This window comes from Hyperoodon ampullatus (genome assembly GCF_949752795.1).
Source record: "Hyperoodon ampullatus genome assembly, chromosome: 19".
In the NCBI taxonomy this organism is placed as follows: Eukaryota; Metazoa; Chordata; class Mammalia; order Artiodactyla; family Ziphiidae; genus Hyperoodon; species Hyperoodon ampullatus.
The window spans coordinates 51,708,197-51,734,290 of NC_136932.1; the positions used below are offsets into that span (position 1 = coordinate 51,708,197).

Here is a 26,094-nt window from a genome sequence, read left to right on the forward strand (position 1 = left end):
TGTTCTTGGCTGGTTTTTCAAGAGTGAAGTCTCTTCATGTATTTTGAAGGAAAATATGAATTCTGTGTGGTAGGTAGCATCCTGTTGAAGGTAGTTTTGCAGAAAACTTTTCTAGACTCTGTCTCTTGGACCAGGAAAGGTGACTGCTGTCATTGTCCTGGCGTGTGGCAGCCAGACTGGAGGTGTTGAGAGTGCCAAGCTCTCCTATCCCGAATCTTTCTTCTTCCTGCTGTTAGAACTCACGCTGAGGAGGAAATGAGTCAGGCCTTCTTCAGACTCTTGCAGGTCTGTGCCTCTCCAGCAGAGGGTCGACATAAAAGACCTGAATGATTTGCTGGATGGCAGTCATTAAGGGTCGCTTGCTTGTTTTTGCAATCAGGAGTTTTTATTTTGATAAAAATTACCCGAAAATTAAATAGACTCTGGAAAATATAGAAACAAATGAAAAACACTGATTTGGCAAAATGTGTCTTTAAAGCAGTCATCCTTTCCTTTTCCTTTTTACTTGACCTCTTCCACTCTTTGGGGGGTAAACCAAGCAAATCTTCCACTGAGAGTCAAATAAGTAAAAAGCAACTGGTATATTTTACATATACATATTATATATTGTTTTATATATAATATATACTTATATATTATATATTTGTATATTTTAATATATATACAATAAAATGATTTATATCTGTATAAATATAATAAATATATATAACTTTGGTTTATTATTTTATATATGTAAAACAAACATATATACAAACAGAATACACACACACTTATATATATTAATTACACACACATACACAGTTTTATTTTGTTTTTCTGTGGTTAAATACAATAGGTGATCTGTCCATTTTTTTCAAGGAGACATCCCTCCTGGAGCAGTCTGTCCTCCAGTTTGAACAATCATCTAGAGAATTCCCTTCTCTTCTGTGTTGGATCCTCTATTTCTTGCATTCCTTGTCTTCCTTTTTCTTGGTTTACTTCATCTTTTGGGTTCTCTGGTAGCTTCCTGAGAAAAGCTAGGTGAGAGGTAAAGATTTTGAGATCTTTTCTATCTTTCCACTTGATCCTCTTGTTTTTAGTATGGTGCCTAACTTCTGAACATGGCTATATGAAGGATCCCATCTTTTTTTTTTTTTAATCTTTTTAAAAATAAATTTATTTATTTATTTTTGGCTGCATTGGGTCTTTGTTGTTGCACGCAGGCAGGCTTTCTCTAGTTGCGGTGAGAGGGGGCTACTCTTTGTTGCGGTGCGCGGGCTTCTCATCGCGGTGGCTTCTCTTGTGGAGCACGAGCTCTAGGCGTGTGGGCTTCAGTAGTTGTGGCACGCAGGCTCAGTAGTTGTGGCTCACAGGTTCTAGAGCACAGGCTTAGTAGTTGTGGCACATAGGCTTAGTTGCTCTGCAGCATGTGGGATCTTCCCAGACCAGGGATCGAACCTGTGTCCCCTGCATTGGCAGGCGGATTCTTAACCACTGTGCCACCAGGGAAGTCCTCATCCCATCATTAAAAGTAAGGTATATTTCTGTTTTTCTCCCCTCTTTGATTACAAGTGACCCTCAGGGCATTCCTTTGTTTTCTCTAAACTATTGATTAAACCGTATGACCAATCCCTTCCCCACCTTAATTTTATCCATAAAGATTTTGCTTCCCTTTTTGTCTTATACTCAGGCATCTCCTTATTTATCCTAGGTTTATATCTTCTCTGTCTGTCTCTCCCTGAGAAACTGAAAGTTGATCTCTAGGGAGTATGTGTGTGTGTGGGTTTAATCTCAGGTGTATAGAATTATATAACCATGATTTTTGGTTCAAGACACACTCATTCGTCCATGTGTAACCCACTATTATTTATTTATTTGGTTACTTATTTAGTAATTTTAAAAATAGTGTAAAAAAGAATTTGAAAACCCACCACTTAAAGGTTGATCCTTGGCCGTCACCTACATCTTTCTAACCATATGGTCTCTCCTCCATAAACCTTCTCCCTGCTTTCCCCACCCAGGTAGTCATTTCCCTTAATCACATGTTCATCACATTATTTTGTTTCTCTGTTTACATAGTTTTTTGTATCTATATGTATGTCTTAAAAGTATGCATATTTTAGTTTTTAACTTTATGATTTTAATTTTATAATCTATATATAATATTTGGGAGCTTCTTATATATTAATCATATATCTATACACTTGACTAAGGCCTCCTATTATTTCTAATAATTTGTGGAATCTTTTGTTTTCTATGTAAATTACATAATTCACAAATAAATATAATTTAACTTCCTCCTTGGCAGTCCTCAGGTCTCTAATTTACTTATTAATTTTTTTATTTTATTGCACTTGCTAGGAAATCTAACAGTTTTATATTTATGGATTTTCTAAAATTAAACCATCCTTGCTTCCCTGGGACAAACTAAAGTTGGTTGTGGAGTAACATATTTTTTAACTAATATTTTGCCCACCCTTGACCCAACACCTATTTAGAATATTGTCTTTAGGAATTTTGCAACTGTGGTCATGAGTAAAGCGGCCCTGGACTTCCCTTTCATGTAACATCTTTGTCTGGTTCTGGTATCAGTATTACTCTAACTGGGGAGTTTTACTTCTTTTCTACTGTCTGGAAGTTTGGTAGGCTACGATCCTTGAAAGTTCAGTAGAACTTGTCTTTTAAAACCAACTGGGGCTTCCCTGGTGGCGCAGTTATTAAGAATCCACCTGCCAACGCAGGAGACACGGGTTCGAGCCCTGGTCTGGGAAGATCCCACATGCCGCGGAGCAGCTAAGCCCGTGCGCCACAACTACTGAGCCTGCGCTCTAGAGCCTTCGAGCCACAGCTACTGAAGCCCACGGGCCTAGAGCCCATGCTCCGCAACAAGAGAAGCCACCGCAATGAGAAGCCTGTGCACCCCAACCGAGTAAACCCCGTTCGCCGCAACTAGAGAAAGCCCGCACACAGCAACAAAGACCCAACGCAGCCAAAAATAAATAAATAAGTAAATAAGTAAGTAAGTAAATAAATAAATAAAATAAAAATAAAACCATCTGGACCTGATATTTCTTTGTGGGAAGATTTTAATCATACTCTTATTTTGAAGAGAGAAATTACTTGAGTGCAAGGTTAGAGTGTAGGAGAAAGGAAGAAAAGATAGAAATAGAAGAAAGCAGCTGTCTGTTAAATAGTGTATAAAGGATTTTATTTACTATATCCATTATCTCATTTAGTCCTCAAAACACCTTTTCAGAAGGTCTATCAGTGCTATGAGTCAAGGTCCAGTCAGGGAAAGAGAAACTGCATTAGGTATTATAAACAAAAGACATTCAATTGTGAGAATTGGTTACTTGGGTGTTAGAAGAATAAAAGAACAAAAAAGACATGCTGAGGTAACCCAAGGTTAATATCTGCAAGAAGCAGCTACCACCCCTAGGGAAGAGGTAGTATTCCCAGAACCTACAAGCTTGGAGAGGGCCCAAGGTGCTTGGAGAGGGGCTGGTGCTTGGCCCTCTGGGAGTAAGCTTTGAGTAGCTGGTGCTCAGATCCCTGCGGAGGAGGCCTGGTCTGACCCGTGATTGATAGACCCAGGCCGGGTAGCCCTGAGAATGAGTGAGCATGGCAGGGCTGGTACTCTGACAGCCAAGGAGCCACAGCCCACTGCTCCTGGTCCTTCTGAGGGAATGCATCACGGCTATTCCTGGGAATGCTGAAAGATTCTAGAGACTGGAATTAACTCTGTTTTCCTGTGGAGCAATGCTGATAATAGCTGGAAAATAAGAAGAAAATCCCTTTCTCTCTCTCTCTCTCTCTCTTTTTTTTTTTCTTAAACCCTTCTGCCTTCCTATTGGCGGAATCAAACAAGTTTGCGTGGTGTTAAGCCCTGTTGTCATAGAGCAGAGCATGAAAGGGTGGGCTTGGAGCTGAGAGACAAGAGCTAAAAACCTAGAACAGTGAACACCATACATACTTACAAAGAGAAAAGTGAAGCGTAGCAAGTTTAAGTTATTCGGTGAAGATCTGGAATTTAAAGCAGGCCTGTGCTGTTTCCACCACTATCTAATCTAAAACACCATTGATTGTTAGAGGCACCGTTATTGAATGTACCACTGAGAAAAAAAAGTCTGCCGATTAAATAAAGCACACCATCAGTTGTAAGATACATACCAATTTCAGAGATTTTAAAAAGCTAAAAAAAAAAGTGTTATCTTAAGGTCAATGAAATATGGTTTATAAATAAATTTGCCTTGTAAATGCCTTGTAAATAAATTGTTTTTGGAGTTGTTGATTTTGAAACGTCTATGGAATATCCAAGTAAAACATTTAGTAGGCAGTTAAAAATGTGGAGTTACAGCTCATAAGAAAAATGGAGGTTAGAGATACAGAGGTGAAGGTCATCTGTGTGTCAGAATCATAATCCAGAAACAGGTTTGCTAACTGTTGTGGGTTGTTTTTTTAAGTTTTAACAGTCACTCTGAGTCTATTATTTATACCATCTCATTTTAGTCTGTTCTTTGCCTATCTCTTTATGATGGCATCTGTTGGTAAACCTTAATATTTTTCTTAAATTTCCACAAGCAAAGATCATTTTCTTTTCTCTCTTCTATATAAAAACTATGTGGTTTGCCACCATGCAGGCTTCACAAGGGTGCAATTGGAAGTGCTCTTATAAGTCTGATAGTGAAAAGCACATCTCCAGGGGAGATAGATGATGTGAAGACATCTTATCTGTAGACTTTCATGATTTCTCTATTTTTACAGGTCCAGCATGTCTGGTTTGCACCTAGTAAAGCAAGGTCGAGACCGAAAGAAAATAGACTCACAGCGAGATTTCACTGTAGCTTCTCCAGCAGAATTTGTTACTCGTTTTGGTGGGAATAAAGTGATTGAGAAGGTAAGTTATAACCTGCTAAATTATTTTTTCAAGAGTACATAGCTCTAATACCTAGATTTGTTGTCTAGATTTGCTCAAAACCGATATTTAAATTCAATTTCTGAGACTGCAGAATTATCCTTTCTGCCTCCCTAGCATCCTATTAAGTAATTTCACTATTTTCTGTAATATGTATTTACCACAGACAATTTAGTCATAACTAAGTAAGAAGATGAGGCAGCACCCATAAAGTGCTTTTAGAAAGATCTTGTGGTTTTTATGGGGTTGAGTTGCACTGATCTGAGAGGGTATGAGAAATTGATTAGCTTGTGGGGTGGTGGTGAGGAGGTAACATGTCATAACACTGGGTTTAGAGCTAAGGGAGTGGAGAGAGTTTCAGAACAGAAGGCTTCAACAAGTTTGATACAGTGTAACCTACTGGGTTCCGCCAGGAATTTGAGATGTTTAGAGGGAATATACCACATGATATACTTAAAGAGATTACAGGTGTTTTGACATGTTGTGAGTTAATCTGTGTCACTTTTATCTAAACCATATTGGAGCTGAGAGAATGACTCGGTTGAAATAGCTTGCAGTGATTAAAAGATTAAAGGATGGGGACCTATATTCTCTGTCCTAAAAGTGTTGCTTTAGTGGTGCACTCCTGTTAGTCTTCCAATGAGTAGAGATTATGTGTCTCCCAACCTATGTTATCCTCAGGGTGATGATTGCAAGACAGGCAAGGAGGTGAAAGGTTTGTTTAACAGAGAAGTCTCAGGATCATTGATCCTTCTACTCTTTTTCTTGTGACCGTTCTTTCTGGGGCAGTCTGTACAATTCTAAGGCATTTGGATTCAGCATTCTGGAGAGAGGTGGTGGTTAGTGTAGGCGTTCTTATACATGTTCAGGATTCTGTGCCTTGTTTCACTACAACAGAGAATAGTGCATGACACTACACTGTTGAATCTTCCTCCAGCCTTATTTATATACATCTTCCCCCTGACGTTTGTTTCTTCTATTCCCTAAAAGTAGGTATCGTAGAATAATTCACAAACTCATAAGATTGGAGTAACTGATTTTTCCCTTCAGGAAATGAAGTTAGAAAGGAGTAAGTTTTAGCTGGCACATATTGAAGTATTTGCTTAGCTAACATCTTAAAATATCCCTTGATCATGTGGGAGTTGGTTCCTAACTGCCTAGACCAACAATACAAATTCCTAGTTGAAACTCTGGCTTTTCAGAGGAAGATCTACAAAAGTGATTTCATCTCTTTTCCTCTGTCTTTGCCTGTCTTTTCTATCTCTCTCTAATTCCCATGTTCCCTCTCTACCAGGTTCTCATTGCCAACAATGGCATTGCAGCAGTGAAATGCATGCGGTCTATCCGCCGGTGGTCTTATGAGATGTTTCGAAATGAACGTGCAATCCGATTTGTTGTCATGGTCACACCTGAAGACCTGAAAGCCAATGCAGGTAAGTTATGAACATTAAGAAAGCATCATCCTCAAGCATAAAACATTGAATGGCATAGCCTTTAAGGAGAAGAATGTTAACTCAGGAGGATTCCCAAACACAAGGATTTCTCTTTTAAAAAGTGTCAATAGTAGGCATAGACAAGGATTGTATTATATTTAACCTCAACGTAGACACCTGTGTTCTAAGTAAAAATAGGTAGAAATTTAACCAAAGTGTCGATATGGGTTTTCAGTGTTACTTGCTAAGCCACATTCTTTAGCATGTGTCAGTGGAAACGTTTGGAAGGAAATGCTATTTCCCTTATGAGTTACATTGAATTTTAGAGAATTTTAAGGTTAAGATTGTTTTTTCCCCTCCTCCTGGGAGAGGGAGACCTCTTGGGACCAAAATAGGTTTCACTCTGCAGGCTCTTTGGCATAGTCTCTCTGCTTAGATGGTTTTCCATCTGAGAGAGGCAGATAAAGACTATTGGTGTAGCTGAGAGGTCGTGGCTAGTCCTTCCTCTTCATACTTTTTATCACTAAAGTATAATCTCTAAGACAGAGTACCCACAGATAACATTAGCTCTTTATTTTATTTTTTAAAATTTATTTATTTATTTATTTATTTTTGGCTGCATTGGGTCTTCGTTGCTGCATGTGGGCTTTCTCTAGTTGCGGCGAGCACGGGCTACTCTTCATCGTGGTGCGTGTGCTTCTCATTGTGGTGGCTTCTCTTGTTGTGGAGCACAGGCTCTAGGCATGTGGGCTTCAGTAGTTGTGGCACGCAGGCTCAGTAGTTGTGGCACGCGGGCTCAGTAGTTGTGGCTCGCAGGCTCTAGAGCGCAGGCTCAGTAGTCGTGGCACACGGGCTTATTTGCTCCATGGCATGTGGGATCTTCCCGGACCAGGGCTCGAACCCATGTCCCCCGCATTGGCAGGCGGATTCTTAACCATTGCACCACCAGGGACGTCCAACATTAGCTCTTTAAAGGGCTGTCTTTTTAAAGCTATTTTGGTCTTTATATGTACTCTCTATATTGAGACAATGATATTAAGACTATTCCTAAGGAGTAAGGGTTATTATATTATCTTTAGAAATGAGGAAGGCACCAATTTATTGGAAAATAGATGTTATTGTATGAAATCATTTAGATTGACCCTTCAACACCTCTCAGCTGCAGTTTCGTATATGTGAAAGGAAAATCATGTCTATTTTACTGGATAGTTGTAAAGATGAAATTGTGTATAATAAATGTAAAGTACCTTGCATGATTTCTTTTTCCTTGTTTCTCCTTGGTGCTCCTATTAATTCATTTATTCATTCACTCAATGAACATGGAGACCCACAGTTTAATAAGATATGATCTTGCTCTAGGAAACAAATAATTTCAATACAATGAGGTAAGTGCTATAATAGAAATATGCACAGTGTACTATGGAACACAGAGATGAGACATCGTAACTCTGGCCCCTGCTCTTGGGTTAAGGGATAAGAGGGGTTAACAGGGTTAAGAGAGCTTTCTGAAATGGGTTTTACCTAGCCAAGAATGAGTAAGAGTTAGTGAAGCAGTTAGGGGGAAGACAAAGGTATTACAGGCAGAAAGAACGTATATGCAAATGCTTGAAGGTGTGACACAGTGGTTTCTGGAAACTGCAAGTGGCTTGTTAAAGTACAAGACATGATCTAGTATTTGTCAAGGATGGTCTTGTTTTTCATGTTAGCACCATCAACAAAGGCAAAATAATAGATAATATAGTAATAAGAGCAAGGTGGGGGTTTTTTTTGGTGGGGAGACAGATTAGGTTTGGAGTACATGTAATATAAGAAGATTCTAGAAATCCTACAAAAAATGGAATATATCCTTCTAGAACTTAGAAATAATGAGAACTAGAGATTAAGAGTGTACATTATTGGCACATATGTGATAGTTAACACTACCTCCTGAAAGATCAGATAGAAAATGAAGAGAAGAGGGTTAAGGATGAAAGTTTATAGAAGGCTAAAATTTAGGGATAGACTCAGGAAGATAGGCCCATAAACAGTGTTGAGAAGAAATGGTCAGAGAAATAGAAGAAACAGAAGAGAAAAGCAATGAGAAAAAAGGATTTCAATAAGGAAGGCTCAAAGGTGTCAGTAGTCCAATAAAATAGGAATCAAAATCTGTCTGGCGATTAGCTAATCATTGGTAACCTTTGCAGGAATAGTTTCAGTGGAACAATGTGAGTATGCAGACTAATATAGGAAGATAAGGAATGAATGGGATGAGACATGGAGACAGCCAATGTGGACAAGTTTTTTGAGAATTTTGGATGAGAAGGGAAAAAGAAAAGGCAGTAACTAAAGAGAAATTTGGGGTCAAGAGAGAATTTTTATTTTTCAGAATGGAAGAGACTTAGGAATGTTTCTGAGAGGAAGGAGCCAAGGGCAGGAGTGGGGGCCGGGGGGTAGCAGTACACAAGAGAGCTAGAGGAGATGGAAGGGGATGGGATCATGAGCACCAGTGGACAAAAGTACTCATATCTTTTGACTAAGAAATTCTATTTCCTGGTATTTATTCTGAGGAACAGAAATCAGTAATGGGGCAAATACGTTCATACAGGGATATTCATTGCAGTGTTATTTAAAATAACAAGAAACCAGGAATAACTTGTGTCCACCATTAGTGATTAGTTACGTAAAATCTGTTACACCAATTCTATGAAATACCATGCACCCATTAAAAAATATTTTGTGGAGAGGAGCTTCAAGATGGCAGAAGAGTAAGATGTGGAGATCACCTTCCTCCCCACAAATACATCAGAAATACATCTACATATGGAACAACCCCTACAGAACACCTACTGAACACTGGCAGAAGACCTCAGACCTCCCAAAAGGCAAGAAACTCCCCACGTACCTGGTAGAGACAAAGAATAGGGACGGGACCTGCACCAGTGGGAGGGAGCTGTGAAGGAGGCAAGGTTTCCACACACTAGAAGCCTCTTCGCGGGCAGAGACTGCGGTGGCGGAGGGGGGAAGCTTTGGAGCCACGGAGGAGAGCGCAGCAACAAGGGTGTGGAGGGCAAAGTGGAGAGATTCCCGCACAGAGGATCAGTGCCGACCAGCACTCACCAGCCCGAGAGGCTTGTCTGCTCACCCGCTGGGGCGGGTGGGGGCTGGGAGCTGAGGCTCAGGCTTCGGTTGGATCCCAGGGAGAGGACTGGTGGCGTGAACACAGCCTGAAGGGGTTAGTGCACCACGGCTAGCCGGGAGGGAGTCCAGGAAAGGGTCTGGAACTGCTTAAGAGGCAAGAGACTTTTTCTTCCCTCTTTGTTTCCTGGTGCGCAAGGAGAGGGGATTCAGAGCGCCGCTTAAATGAGCTCCAGAGACGGGCGCGAGCCGCGGCTAACAGCGTGGACCCCAGAGACGGGTATGAGACGCTAAGGCTGCTGCTGCCACCACCAAGAAGCCTGTGTGCAAGTACAGGTCACTATCCACACCTCCCCTCCTGGGAGCCTGCGCAGCCCGCCACTGCCAGGGTCCCGTGATCCAGGGACAACTTCCCTAGGAGAACACATGGCGCGCCTCAGGCTAGTGCAGTGTCACGCTGGCCTCTATGAATCATCTTAATAGATGCAGAAAAAGCTTTCAACAAAATTCAACACCGATTTGTGATAAAAACTCTCCAGAAAGTAGACATAGAGAGAACTTACCTCAACATAATAAAGGCCATATATGACAAACCCACAGCCAATATCATTCTCAATGGTGAAAAACTGAAACCGTATCCACTAAGATCAGGAACAAAACAAGGTTGCCCACTATCACCACTATTATTCAACATAGTTTTGGAAGTTTTAGCCACAGCAATCAGAGAAGAAAAAGAAATAAAAGGAATCCAAATCAGAAAAGAAGAAGTAAAGCTGTCACTGTTTGCAGATGACATTATACTATACATAGAGAATCCTAAAGACTCTACCAGAAAACTACTAGAGCTAATCAATGAACTTGGTAAAATAGCAGGATGCAAAATTAATGCACAGAAATCTCTTGCATTCCTATACACTAATGATGAAAAATGGGAAAGAGAAATTAAGGAAACACTTCCATTTACCATTGCAAGAAAAAGAATAAAATACCTAGGAATAAACCTACCTAAGGAGACAACTACCTAAGGAGACAACCTGTATGCAGAAAACTCTAAGACACTGATGAAAAAATTAAAAATGATACAAACAGGACTTCCCTGGTGGTGCAGTGGTTAAGAATCTGCCTGCCAATGCAGGGGACACGGGTTCAAACCCTAGTCCAGGAAGATCCCACATGCCACGGAGCAACTAAGCCCCTGCGCCTCAACTACTGAGCCTGTGCTCTAGAGCCTGCGAGCCACAACTACTGAGCCTGTGTGCCGCAACTACTGAAGCCCGTGTGCCTAGAGCCCGTGCTCTGCAACAAGAGAAGCCACTGCAATAAGAAGCCCGCACACCGCAACGAAGAGTAGCCCCTGCTCACAGCAACTAGAAAAAGCCCACGCCCAGCAATGAAGACCCAATTCAGCCAAAAAAAAATAAATTAAATAAATAAATTAAGAAAAAAAAAAAGAAGATGATACAAATAGATAGAGAGATATACCATGTTCTTGGATTGGAAGAATCAACATTGTGAAAATGACTATACTACCCAAAGCAATCTACAGATTCAATTCAATCCTTATCAAACTACCACTGGCATTTTTCACAGAACTAGGACAAAATATTTCACAATTTGTATGGAAACACAAAAGACCCCAAATAGCCAAAGCAATTTTGAGAAAGAAAAAGGGAGCTGGAGGAATCAGGCTCCCTAACTTCAGACTATACTACAAAGATACAGTAATCAAGACAGTATGGTACTGGCACAAAAACAGAAATATAGATCAATGGAACAGGATAGAAAGCCCAGAGATAAACCCATGCATATATGGTCACCTTGTCTTTGATAAAGGAGGCAAGAATATACAGTGGAGAAAAGACAGTCTCTTCAATAAGTGGTGCTGGGAAAACTGGACAGCTACATGTAAAAGAATGAAATTAGAACACTCCCTAACACCATACACAAAAATAAACTCAAAATGGATTAAAGATCTAAATGTAAGGCCAGACACTATCAAACTCTTAGAGGAGAACATAGGCAGAACACTCTATGACCTAAATCACAGCAAGATCCTTTTTGACCCACCTCCTAGAGAAATGGAAATAAAACCAAAAATAAACAAATGGGACCTAACGAAACTTCAGAGCTTTTGCACAGCAAAGGAAACCATAAACAAGATGAAAAGACAGCCCTCAGAATGGGAGAAAATATTTGCAAATGAAGCAAGTGACAAAGGATTAATCTCCAAAATTTACAAGCAGCTCATGCAGCTCAATATGAGAAAAACAAACAACCCAACCCAGAAATGGGCAGAAGACCTAAATAGACATTTCTCCAAAGAAGATATACAGATTGCCAACAAACACATGAAAGAATGCTCAACATCATTAATCATTAGAGAAACGCAAATCAAAACTACAATGACATATCATCTCACACCGGTCAGAATGGCTGTCATCAAAAAATGTACAAACAATAAATGCTGGAGAGGGTGTGGAGAAAAGGGAACCCTCTTGCACTGTTGGTGGGAATGTAAATTGAGACAGCCACTATGGAGAACAGTATGGAGGTTCCTTAAAAAACTAAAAATAGAACTGTCATACAACCCAGCAACCCCACTGCTGGGCATATACCCTGAGAAAACCATAATTCAAAAAGAGTCATGTACCAAAATGTTCATTGCAGCTCTATTTATAATAAGCAGGACATGGAAGCAACCTAAGTGTCCATCAACAGATGAATGGATAAAGAAGATGTGGCACATATATACAATGGAATATTACTCAGCCATAAAAAGAAACAAAATTGAGTTATTTTTAATGAGGTGGATGGACCTAGAGTCTGTCATACAGGGTGAAGTAAGTCACAAAGAGAAAAACAAAAACTGTATGCTAACACATATATATGGAATCTAAAAAAAAAAAAAAAAAGGTCATGAAGAACCTAGGGGCAAGACAGGAATAAAGAGGCAGAACTACTAGAGAATGGACTTGAGGATACTGGGAGGGGTAGGGTAAGCTGGGACAAAGTAAGAGAGTGGCATCGACATATATACACTACCAAACTTAAAATAGATAGATAGTGGGAAGCAGCCGCATAGCACAGGGAAATCAGCTTGGTGCTTTGTGACCACCTAGAGGGGTGGGATAGGGAGGGTGGGAGGGAGGGAGGTGCAAGAGGGAAGAGATATGGGGACAGATGTATATGTATAACTGATTCACTTTGTTATAAAGCAGAAACTAACACACCATTGTAAAGCAATTATACTCTAATAAAGATGTTTAAAAAAATCAATAAAAACATAAAAAAATTTTGTGGGATAACATTTATTGGTCTGAGAATGCATTCTGACAAATTGTTACACTGTTTTATCTATTATTGTGTAACAGTATTACCACAAATTTAACAACTTAAAACAATGGACATTTATTACCTCACAGTTTGTGTAGCTGGGTCTTCTGCTTCAGGTTATCACAAGGCTGCCATCAGCATTCAGCTGGGGCTGCAGTCTCATCTGAGGCTTGACTTGGGATGGATCTGCTTTCAAACTAACATGGTTGTTGGCAGCATTCAGTTTTCTGTTTGGACTGAGGACCTGATTGTGTTGCTGGTTGTTGGCTAGAGACTGCTCTTGGCTCCTTGTCACGTGGGCCACCCCAAAATGACTGCCTGCTTCCTCAAAGCCAGCAAGGGAAAGTGTCCCAGTAAGATTGGCTACATTCTTATGTACTGTTAGTTTGGAAGTGACATCTCCTCATCCTTGCCATATTCTCTTGGCTAAAAGCAAGTCATAGATTGTGCCCACGCCCAAGAAGAGGGGATAACTTAAGATATGAATACCTGGAGACTTGGGATCATGGTTCTGTCCATCACAATTGCTTAGAAAAAAGTTGGCTGTAAGGAGACTGATAGCATGATATAATAATAGAAAGAAAGTACATTGTGTATAGTCAGAGGAAAAAAAAAGGTGTAATGACATATACCAAAACAGCAATCTGGTTACCTCTGTGAGTGGTAGTTAAAGACAAGCGATAACCTAGAAAAACATGTGAACAGCAAAGAGTTTCTGCCTGTAATATGAGCACAAGACACCCTTCAAAAGAAAATGAACAGAGAACATGAATAGATAGTCCATAAAAGAAGAATTAAAAAAGAACAATAGGGCTTCCCTGGTGGCGCAGTGGTTGAGAGTCTGCCTGCCAATGCAGGGGACACAGGTTCGTGCCCCGGTCTGGAAGGATCCCACATGCCGCAGAGCGGCTGGGCCCATGGGCCATGGCCGCTGGGCCTGCGCGTGCGGAGCCTGTGCTCCGCAGAGGGAGAGGCCACAACAGTGAGAGGCCCGCATACCGCAAAAAAACAAAACAAAACAAACAAACAAACAAAAAGAACAATAAACACATGAAAAGAGATTCGATTCCAATGATAATCAAAGAAATGTAAACCAGAACAATAATAGATTGGGATTTTTTAAAATTTATAGGACTGGCAAAATTTCAAATTGATAATACCCAGTATAGGTAGAGTATAGGCAATTTGGCACCCCCATTGCAAGTGAGAGTCTAAAGTGGTTTGGTTAGTATGGGAAGATATCCACAATATATTAAATTGGTTAGCAGTTTATGGTTTCTAGTATATCAAAGCATGAACTGATTATCTCTGAGTCGTGGGACAATGGATGATTTTGACTTTTAAAAAACAGTACATCCTGATATATTTTCTAAATTTTTAAATAATCAGCACACTTTCCCTCATAATCAGAGAGAATGATACACCTGTTTTTATTTTGAACAAACTGTTAGGGCCTCATATCTTACTCTGAGTGGAATTTTTAAAGAAGGACTTAAAACCTTTAAAAATTAAGAGCACAAGATAAGAAACGTAATAAATATGGTGGAGTTGGACCTTGAGAAAGTTATTTAACTGCTCCAAGCCATAATTCCCTGTAAACTGGGTGCTAAAAATATATGTTATATATGATTATTGAGGATGAAATGAAATAATATATATAAAGTGCTTAGTACAGTCCCTGCACATTGTAACTGCTCTGCCACAATTACTGCCAGAAAAGGAAGAGAGAAACATCAGGTGACAGATTTGAAAGGGGATACTGAGCCAAAAAAAAAAAAAAAAGTAAGGAGGGAAAGAAGTTATCTTTTTAAAGTATCTTTCCATCCAGATAAAGGTTTTTTGTTTTTTTTTGTTTTTTTTTTTTTTTTTTGCGGTACGCGGGCCTCTCACTGTTGTGGCCTCGCCCGTTGCGGAGCACAGGCTCTGGACACGCAGGCTCAGTAGCCACGGCTCACAGGCCCAGCCGCTGCATGGCATGTGGGATCCTCCCGGACCGGGGCACGAACCCGTGTCCCCTGCATTGGCAGGCGGACTCTCAACCACTGCGCCACCAGGGAAGCCCCAGATAAAGGTTTTTTAAAGCACTTGATAGACTCCTATCACTAACCTTTCCTGTTTAGCCAGTCTACAGACCCTCCAGACTCTACCCTGTTGCCCCATTCTGTCCCAGCTTTATACCAGGAAAAGGGCTTTCTCAGAATACAGTGCAAGTTAAAGATAAAAGGTGTCACTGAGCTTTTTCTCAGAATAGAATAATGGGCCTCTTAAGTGACAGATACATCATCCTTGATATAGGGATCATAAAAACCCTTTGAAAAGGTCACACGGTGAAAAGTTTGAGACCTGCTGTTTTAGTAGTATAAGAGCTCCTAACTATGAGATTACCCCTTTTAGCACTGTGACTTAACAAAGAGCCTCCAAATAAATGGTTCTGGGAATTACCCCATTAATACAGTTTGTCCTGTGGTTACGTATGATGGTACCTGTCCTTTACACAGTTTTTGCTCTGCTGTTACATTTCTGAAAATAAAGCATGTGTTCTCTGTTAATTTGCTTGTGTTTTCAGAATACATTAAGATGGCAGATCACTATGTGCCAGTGCCAGGAGGACCAAACAACAACAACTATGCAAATGTGGAATTAATTCTTGATATTGCTAAAAGGATCCCAGTACAAGTAAGAGATGCCAGCGTCTCCTCGAAATCCAAATTCAGCCTTTTTAAAAAAAATTTTTTTATGGGAGTATAGTTGATTTGCAATGTCGTATTAGTTTCTGCTGTACAACAAAGTGAATCAGTTATACATATACATCTATCCACTCTTTTTTAGATTCTTTTCCCCCATAGGCCATTACAGTGTATTGAGAAGAGTTTCCTTTGCCAAATTCAGCCATTTTACAGTTGGGCACAAGGGGATAGCCAGTGAAGAACTTTTAATTTCATATAAAGCATCTTTGTTGAACGTTGGTAAAAGCCTTTATATGGGACATAACAGACAGGGAAAGGAAAGGTGGAAAGAATGGAATGAGCCAACATAAAGTGAACGTAATCCAAACAAGAGGTTTGTAAGGGTCTTTCAGAGATTGTTCTATCCATTTCACCTTCAAACCTCCTAGTAAGTAAAAGTTGCCTGTTTCCAATGGAATACTCTTAGTCCAGAATATGGTAGAGTAAAAGGAGGTTGTTTCTTCCCTATCACATTGTGTTAAGGAGTTTAGGGTAAGTGTCTTAAAGCCCAAAGAGAAAAAAACTCGGCATTTGTATGGCAGTATAACCACTAGATATAAAGGTGGAGTTGGGTGGCCAAAGTAATTCAATCTGTGGAAGAAAACCAACATTTCTACAAGAGACTCTATAGAGTCTAGTTGAAAGGCTATGAACTGAGTTTCCTAAAGAGCAACAATACTAGCTGGTTCTTAATATCAGTTTCAACCTGTTTTTGACCTCTTCAGAGGTTTTACCACAATGGACTGCTTATTGTTGTTCTGTGAAAAGTTTGCCAAGAATCAGGCATAGAAGCTGAATTAGGCATTAGGCTGCCATGGAGCTATTGTACCTCATGGAGCAGGGGCAGTCTTGGTAGAAAGTAATACAGTTTATCATGTTCTTTTTAGGATGAATTTTAAGAATGAATCATATTGTGTTCCCTTGTAGGCAGTTTGGGCTGGCTGGGGTCATGCTTCTGAGAATCCCAAGCTTCCAGAACTTCTTTTGAAAAATGGCATTGCCTTCATGGGTAAGCCTTTCTGACATACTGTTCCTGCCTTTCTGTTTCTCTCTGTTATTTTGGCACTGGGCTTTTATTTTTTCATCAGTCAGCAGCTCTCAGAGTAACCCTTTTCTTCATTTCTTTTTCTTTTTTTTTTTGTTTTAACCCTTCATCATTTCTTACATCTTGCATCTTTTTTTTTTTTTTTTTTTTTTGCGGTACGCAGGCCTCTCACTGTTGTGGCCTCTCCTGTTGCGGAGCACAGGCTCCGGACGCGCAGGCTCAGCAGCCATGGCTCACAGGCCCAGCCGCTCCACGGCATGTGGGATCTTCCCGGACCAGGGCACGAACCCGTGTCCCCTGCATTGGCAGGCGGACTCTCAACCACTGCGCCACCAGGGAAGCCCTACATCTTGCATCTTGATTGGGTTTTTTGTCCCCAGATTCTTTTCTATGAGATATGGAGGAGGCTCTGATTTCCAGAACACTGGCCTTTAAAAACTTTGCCATTAACATTAAGAAAACGTGGAGAAACGACCTATTTTTATATAGAAAAGATAATTGAATACTTAGGATATGCTGGCAGTGTGCCCTTAAATATGAATCATTTCTTTCACATTTAAGCATATAGATTATATTCCTATAAGTGACAGCTATTTCTTCTGACTTTTCTGCTATCCTATATGGAGAGAAAATTTGAGGTTATATGGCTCAAAGTGTTTCTGTCTCTATCTCTGCAATGATGATTATGCTTTGTAAAGCCTATTAAAGATAAATCTTCCTTTTGGGTTTCCCTAAGACCAAGGAGAGTATAATATTTTAAACTTGAACACCAAAACTTTATTGTCCTTCAGGATATTGGTTAAAAAAGAAAAAAAGAAAGACTTTGTTAATATGGTAAAGTTGGATCATGACAGATGATAAAATCAGAGTTACATTTGTCAGGAATTTAATTCAGCATATATTTTATATATATTGAATTCTCCCTGTATGCAAAAATTTACCACATCAGGTTCTATAAAGGGTACAAAGATGAGCCAAAACATAGTAGTCCCCATAATCAAGTTTCTGATGTTGATGATATGTGCTGTAGGGGATACAAGACAAATACAAAAATAATTATATGGAAGACAAAATACATGTGACAGAAACGAGGCCAAAATGTTACAGTCAGGGTTCTTTCCTTGTTTTGTTTTCAGGTCCTCCAAGCCAGGCCATGTGGGCTTTGGGGGATAAGATTGCATCTTCCATAGTGGCTCAAACTGCAGGTATCCCAACTCTTCCATGGAGTGGCAGTGGTAAGAAATTATTTGTTTGTATCTTAAAGTGTAGAAAAGCTCGGTAGAATATTTGGGACTGTGGCCTTGGGGCTTAAGCCTGCTTTAAAATGCATTGGATATTTGACAGAAATAGAATACACATTAATTAATGGTATCTTGTATCTCCTGGCTTAATTGTTGTACCTGTGATTTTATCATGTCTTAAGAATGTAAATTTTGTACCAGGTATGTAGATGCTAAATTGTAATGTAAATGATCTTGGGACTTAATTTGGAGAAACTCTGAGGAAACTCATCTGGTTCTGTGGATTCAGATCTACTCTGGGTTGGCTAGAATCTTCCTCAGAGATGGACTTCTTAGGTGGAATAGGCCTTTGAACCTGCCTGGGAGGTGACTGGAATCACTAAGAAAAAGCTAAAACCCACCTACTCAGATGCTTGCCTGCCAGTATTCATTCATTCATTCTTTCTTTCTTTCTTTCTTTCTTTCTTTCTCTCTTTCTTTCTCTTTCTTTCTCTTTCTCTCTCTTTCTCTCTCTCTCTCTCTCCCTTCCTTCCTTCCTTCCTTCCTTTCTTTCTCTTTCTGTTTATTTAATCTTTATTTATTTTTAAAATTTTATATTGGAGTATAGTTGATTAACAATGTTGTGTTAGTTTCAGGTGTACAGCAAAGTGATTCAGTTATACATATACATGTATCTATTCTTTTTTAAATAAATTTATTCATTTTATTTATATTTTTGGCTGTGTTGGGTCTTCATTGCTGCACACGGGCTTTCTCTAGTTGCGGCAAGTGGGGGCTACTCTTCGTTGCGGTGTGCAGGCTTCTCATTGCAGTGGCTTCTCCTGTTGTGGAGCACAGTCTCTAGGCGCGTGGGCTTCAGTAGTTGTGGTACATGGGCTCAGTAGCTGTGGCGCACAGGCTTAGTTGCTCTGCGGCATGTGGGATCTTCCCGGACCAGAGATCGAACCTGTGTCCCTTGCACTGGCAGGCGGATTCTTAATCACTGTGCCACCAGGGAAGTCCCTCTATTCTTTTTTGCCAGTGTTTTCTTGATTTGAGCCCACAGTCTATTGATGATTTGTTTTGCTTGTTTAATACCATTCAACCTCTCATTTGCCCTTGATGCAGAAAAATGAGGTCAATAATCAACCTTTCTTTTAGGCACGCAGAAGGATGAATTTTTTGTAAAAATGATTTATTCTTGATGAATCCCTTGGAGAGTGCGTTGTGATTTATTATAGCTGATAACAATATGAACTTCTGTTTTTTTGGTACTGAAGCACAGAGAGCAAACATACACTAAAACCTCTTCCGAATAGGAACTACCATTGTCTTGAGTCAGAACAGATGTGGACTCTTGTTACTCTGGCTCTCCAGGGGGATTGCAATATCCTCTCCAGACCGGCTGGGTCAAACAGTTTAAAATAAAACGTTGAATTTGTTCTTGTTTGAGTGGAGAGGCTATACCATTCCCTTTGTGAGTACAGGGACATTCAGGGAGTATGGAATCATGACTCTGCTGAGGCCAATAAAACCGCCATTTCCATTTCCAAGAGCTCATAAAGATTGAATTATTTCTCAGACCTCTGGCCCTGGAGCAGCCCTGAACACACACATCGAAGGTATTTTGCCAGCTGAGTTTATGTGCGAAGTCTGACGTGCTATTTTGTTTGTTTGTTTTGTCTTGTATGTCCTTGCATTTTTTAAAATTGCTGCTTGTTAGCTCTCTTGGCTTTTTCCAGCAACAGAACCCAAGTGGCCAGCTGTTGCTATAGATAAATCCTGCTAACTCCAAGGACTGATCAGGGTTTTATGGTATCCTTCTTTCTCCCATCTACCCTCAATATTGGATAAATATGAAAGCATTTTAAAGAAGGTACTAGTGGTCCAGTGGTTAGGATTCGGCACGTTCACTGCCGTGGGCCTGCGTTTAATCTCTGGTTGGGAAACTTAAGATCCTGCAAGCCGTGTGGCAGTGCCAAAAAAACAGTGGGGGGAAGTAAAGAAGGTATAAGCAGAAAATTGACAAGAACAGAAGCTTTTGTAGCTGCTTTTAAGTCACTGTTATCTATTGCAGGTCTTTGTGTGGACTGGCACGAAAATGATTTTTCAAAACGTATCTTAAATGTTCCTCAGGAACTATATGAAAAAGGTTGTGTGAAGGATGTGGATGACGGGCTGAACGTAAGTTACTAACTCTAGGGAGTGATGTTTTTCAGCGGACCACTTACAGTCCCAAATACAGGGATTTGGAGCCTGGTTCATGATATACACCCATGATGGCATTAGGGTTGTAAGACCAGGAGGTATAGTTTATAGAATGAGGAAGTGACCTACGTTTCACAAAAATAATTTAAATTTGTTTTGAAGCAAGCCGTTCACCTGGACAGAACATTTCTTAGGTGGTTAAATCAGAGCTTTAAGGAGGTTCTGATTCTATTCTCTACCACCTGTTAGTATTTGTGTGCATGCGGGGAGAGTTGGGGGCAAACAACACTTTTTGCCCTACTTGAGTTCAGAACCAAGAAGCCAGGCAGAGAGGGATCAAAATGTCAGCTTTATTATGAATAGAGATGATGGTGAAAATGGTTTAAGTGTGTAGCAACAATCAGATTCGTAAACTGAATGTCAGTTAAGCAGGCTCGCTCACTGGTTAGTGGTGGTGTGAATAACCACAGAGACAGAGCTTTTGCCATTCAGTTTATCGTATGACTGAGAGCTGGCAAAGAGCATATGTTCTGTGTAGTGGGCTGATCCCAAAGGGGAAAAGGCTGAGCTATACATGCTCAGTTTCTCCTGCCGAACTGACCAATCACAGAATTCATTCTTTTTTCCCTTGGGGAGGAGTGAGGGAGGGAGCTGATAGAGGCTGAAACTATTACTCTAATTATTGTCTGTCCATGTAGAAACATGAACCCAAGCAAAAGGAGGTCGGCTCTCTAACATTACTTTTTCTTTCTTCATAGTTCTCTCCAGTTTGTTCCCCTTTCACTTTTTAATTAGTTGGAAGTGTCAGCTATGCCTCCAAGGAGATAATGAAAGAGGCTATATTTTAGAAAAACACACTACTCTTGTTTGACTTGTATGTTATAAATTCAGGAGGAACACTGAATGCTCAACTAATTTTGCTCTGTTGTTTGCATTTCAAGTTAAGCATCCTGTAATCTCCTTAATAAGAAGAATTAATATTTCTAATTGAATTGCTAATGCTATGTTCTATTTGATATAATTTGCAAAAGAGTAGAAGCCCTTTGTAGGGAATTAGCTATTTTGCTTATCAGTTAAAATTCCTTTTTTTCCTGGTTATAAACATAAAATTTTCTGGTAGAAAATTTGGAAAGTGAGAAAAGATGATAAAACCCATAAGCCCACCATCCAAAGATAAGCCTTGTTAACATATTCATATATTTTCTTTTTTTTTTTTTTTTTTCGGTACGCGGGCCTCTCACTGCTGTGGCCTCTCCCGTTGCGGAGCACAGGCTCCGGACGCGCAGGCTCAGCGGCCATGGCTCACGGGCCCAGCCGCTCCGCGGCATGTGGGATCTTCCCAGACTGGGGCACGAACCCGTGTCCCCTGCATCGGCAGGCGGACTCGCAACCACTGCGCCACCAGGGAAGCCCAACATATTCATATATTTTCTTCCAGCCTTTTTTGATTCATAGATTCATGTAATGATAATCTTTATTAGTAGATTCCCATAACTATAATTATTATGATAATTGTAAAATTAAGGTCTTACTATATACATTGTTTTTGTAATCCTAGGTTTTTTTCTACCTATACATAAGCATTTTCCTTGTGGCATTAAAATTCTTCTAAAATATTTTAAATGGATGACCTGTGCCTAGAGCTTTTATATATTTTTAAAAGGCCTGCCTTTTTCTTATATCATGTGGGCTACCCTATTTTTTTTATAGTGTTTTTTAAAATTTATTTATTTTATGTATTATTATTTTTTTTGGCTGCGTTTGGTCTTCGTTGCTGTGCACGGGCTTTCTCTAGCTGTAGCTAGCAGGGTCCACTGTTTGTTGTGGTGCATGGGCTTCTCATTGCGGTACCTTCTCTTGTTGCGGAGCCGGGGCTCTAGGTGCATGGGCTTCAGTAGTTGTGGCACGTAGGCTCAGTAGTTGTGGCTCGCAGGCTCTAGAGTGCAGGCTCAGTAGTTGTGGTGCATGGACTGAGTTGCTCTGTGGCATGTGGGATCTTCCCAGACCAGGGCTCGAACCTGTGTCCCCTGCATTGGCAGGCAGATTCTTAACCACTGTGCCACCAGGGAAGCACCCCCCCTATTTTTTTTTTAAGTCTTTCCCACAACTGTGGCTGTTTCTTCATTTATCACCCAGTGATTGAGTTCATCATGCTAATTTTGTTTATAAGCATAGAAGTGAATAGTTAAGAGAGTTTAGAAGAGATGGGACTGTGAGTGAAGGATTTTCATGCCTAATCTACTGACAAAAATTAAAATGTGAAATGGTCTTTTTCTGGTGACACGTTTTTTAGATATTGTTACAATGTAAACCGTGAAAGACTGGAATGTTTTGACAAAGGAATGACTCAGTTATTTTAAACTTTTGGTTAACTTTTCCCCAATTTACTTTTTGCCTTAACTATAATATGGACATCTTCCATATCATTGCATGTAAAGGCTACCTCATTCCTTTAATAATTGCATAGTAGTCTAGTAAATAGGTATATCTTGATTTAACTGGCTCCTTACTTAATAGATATATAATGAAATATTCAAAAAGTTTTGGGGTCATCACCTGATCATTATAAAATACTGTAAATGTGAAAAGCACATTTAGAGCATGTGTTGAAAATTAGTTTTCTGACTACTTTCATTAATATTTTGGTATCTTGTTATTTTTATCTTTATCAAAAAGTTGAGTGAGAAAAATTTCTGGATATGGGAGATTCCTGATTTGTTGAGTCTTATATGTTGTCGGAGGGTCAGAAGCTATGCTGAGGCCATCAGCTTATAATAAGTGAACTGTGTATGTCTTTTTGTCTTTTTTAAAAATAAAAATTATGGAATAAAGACAGAAAGTGTATACTCTGGTAACTTGAAAATAAAATAAAATAAAATAAAAATTATGGGTAATAGACAAATTCCTGCATCTTATGAGAAATTCTAATAATACAGAAATATATACAGTAAAAAGTGAAAGTTTATATCTACTCATCTTCCTTTTATAAATCACTGTTGGTGGATTTTCTAGACTTGTTTTTTTATACATACATATGTAAGTGTGTGAATGCATACATAATTATACATATAGTTTTACTTTGTTTTTGACCTATATGGGATTATCTTAGATTGAACCATACAAAATTGCCAATATTCAACCATTTTTTTACCTACCAAAAAAATGCAATTTCTTCTTGTTCAACCCAATAGTACAAATATTATTCAGGTACTTTTTTTTCCCACCTAATAGTATATCTTCAGGATCTTTCTATTTTGCTATATATAGACCTACCAAATGACAGCATTTTTAAAGGGAGAAAATGCCAGTTTTCTCCTTCCCTACTAATACCATTCTCACTTCCATTTTTCTCTTTCTTCTTGAAGGCAGCGGAGGAAGTTGGATATCCAGTAATGATCAAGGCCTCAGAAGGAGGAGGAGGAAAGGGAATCAGAAAAGTCAACAATGCAGATGACTTCCCTAACCTCTTCAGACAGGTAGAGTACAAGCTGTCGTTATTTATTGGAACTAACACGTATGTCAGAGATGCATGTAATTTGGATGTCCAGAAAATATTTAGATTTTTTTGTCTACAGCTAATCTTGTCTTTCTTTCTAGCCTCTACCTGCTTATTAGCAGGGGAAAAGAATTAATAAAATGTCCAGTTCAATTTAAGGTTTTATTCATTTAGGTAATTCAAGCAGTAGAGTTACTCTGTCTTATATAAAATTGCTTAGTTTCTCAGATAGCTCTTCTGCATATGGTTTGTGTGGCTCATAGGAACTGATAGTAACAAGCAAGAGTCAGTACCTTTCTACATTTTTGTGCCCCTCTTCTGCTGGCACTTTAGACAATGTATGTGACACGGTTAATTCCTGATCTGGATGCTCTTGGTCTGGCCTCACTCAAGCTCTTTGATTGACTTCACCTCACTTCAGTTCAAATTGGCTGCAGACTCCTGAGTTTCTGTCATGTGTTCTGGCCCAGCAGTCTATAATACCGTGGCCTGTACTGCATGGCCACCACACCCTGGCACAGGGACCCTGTGGCAGGCCCATGCTCTATGAGAACGAAGGGTGGCTCAGGAAAGCTAAACCTAGGATCTCTCTCTGCCTAATCCTCTGACTTGCAGCCAAGGATGTCGCCATACTACAAGTTGGTTGTGGAGGCCAAAGAAATGATTTCTTTTCAGAATCTTAGAGAAAGAATCCGAAGACAGGAGTCTCTTTTTCCTGCCCTCAGAGTTACCCTTACATACTTGACTCACTTCTTTTTTTCTCCTACCAATACCCAGAAAAAGAAGAGGCAGAAAAAGGAAAATTGGGACACCTTCTGGCCTTTTCACTTTCCTAGCTTCCCACTTTTGCTTATTTTTCCCAGCACCTTTTACTTTGTACCATCTTTTACTAGTACCCCTAGCCGTGTATTATTTGCCCCGTTTTTTTTTTTTTTTTTAAACCATTCAGCACCAAACTTCTTGCTTCATTGTCATGAGCTAAAGAGAAAAACTCTGTAAACTGGGTCTTCCATGATTTGATATACTAGACAAAGAAAGTGATAAAGGTATTGTTTTGCTGCATTATCCTATTTTGAGTGTCAGTATTTGAATATTACCTGTCGTTTACTTTATATTCCTTCTGTAATAATTCTAATTTCATAAGCAGGTCAGTGCCTCATGTTAATTTTTTAAAATGTTAACTCCTTTAGATAATTCAAAATTACTTATTACTGTGGAATCAAGTAGTTGAAATATCTAGAATACTAAGATTAGGAAGTTTTACGTAAAAGTCCTTAAGTACCAATAATGATTAACTAAGTAACTCAAATCAGTCCTTCCACTGAGAGCAAACTAGAAAAGGTGGCTAAATTAAAAAAAAAAAAATCTGTTTTAAGGCACTAGAGATCTTTCAAGACAATGAAGAATTTGGGGGCTAAGATATAGGAGAAGAATGAAACCCAGAGAGGTCTCATGTTTGAGGCCATTTTTTCCCTAGAGACATCCTTTAGTTTGAGAAGAAGCAGTTGAAAAGCTGATTAGATTTTTCAACAGTCTTATAAGACTAAAAGGACAAAACTTAGACTGTAGGGTTTGCTGAGGAGGGTTCCCTGGGAAACCTCCCGCATTTTAGGTTGGGATCTTGAAGGAGTAAGAATGAACTAGAAATAGACCAGTTCTCAAAGGGACTAAATCTCAGCTTCAAAATGCTTAACTCTTGATTCTAGCATGATGTTCTAGGGTTGCTAGCGTCCCTAACCACCAACAGGAAGCACATATAAATTCTCTCTAGAGAAAGATAACATCCAGAACCTCAAATTATTTCTATTAATTTTTCAAATGCAGTTTCAAGCAGCCAATTAAAAATAAGCAGGCATCACAACATTGTAAATCAACTATACTTCAATAAAATAAATTAAAAAAATAAGCAAGCATATCAAATTATGTGATTGAAAATCAAGAAAAATAAAAACCAATAGAAACAGACTCACAGAGGGTTTAGATGATGGATCCATCAGACAAGGACTTTAAAGTAACTATATTTAATGTATTCAAGGAAATTAAAGATAAGATTGAGAATTTTGGCAGACAACTGGAAACTATAAAGAAGAAGCAAATGAAAATTCTAGAACTGAAAATGCAATAACTAAAATTAAGTCAATAGAGGAATTTAATGGCATATTAGATGCAGTTGAAGAGAGAATTAGTGACTGGATGATAGGTCAGAAGAAAATTCAGTCTGAAGCATGAAGAGACAAAAAGGATGAAAAATACAGAAAAGAGCATGTGAGAGAGTATTTGCAAAGATGACCATGTTAACTCCTCCCATCCCTAGACCCTATATATACACCTTTTTATAGTATGATTTTGCCTTCTTCCCATCAAGAAATAAGAGTCTTTTTTCCCCACCCTTTGAATTTTGGTTGTCCTTGTGACTTGGGTTGACCAATAGAACGTGGTAGAAATGGTGTACAAGTTCCAAAGCCTAAACTGCAAGTGGTCTTGTAGTTTCTGCCCTTGCCCGTTTGGAATGAGCCTTAGACTTGCCTTGTGAAAAGCCCAGTTTAGCCTTCTGGAAAAGAGAGGCCACACAAAGCAGAGATGAGTTATCCCAACAGAGGCTCCCTAGACCGAACAGTCACCAGC

The 26,094-nt window shown here is 39.4% G+C and overlaps 1 protein-coding gene across 2 annotated transcripts in view; it reads left to right on the plus strand.

Annotated features, from left to right (window-relative positions):
• Positions 1-26,094, plus strand: part of ACACA (acetyl-CoA carboxylase alpha) — a gene marked incomplete at both ends in the record, with an annotated part of 208,309 nt that overhangs the window by 83,332 nt on the left and 98,883 nt on the right. For both annotated transcript variants that reach the window (XM_079726304.1, XM_079726305.1), the window contains 7 exons: positions 4,744-4,876; positions 6,189-6,327; positions 15,341-15,450; positions 16,428-16,509; positions 17,682-17,780; positions 19,843-19,949; positions 23,339-23,449. In XM_079726304.1, coding sequence (XP_079582430.1) covers positions 4,744-4,876; positions 6,189-6,327; positions 15,341-15,450; positions 16,428-16,509; positions 17,682-17,780; positions 19,843-19,949; positions 23,339-23,449 — 781 coding nt within the window. The remainder of the gene's footprint in view (positions 1-4,743; positions 4,877-6,188; positions 6,328-15,340; positions 15,451-16,427; positions 16,510-17,681; positions 17,781-19,842; positions 19,950-23,338; positions 23,450-26,094) is intronic.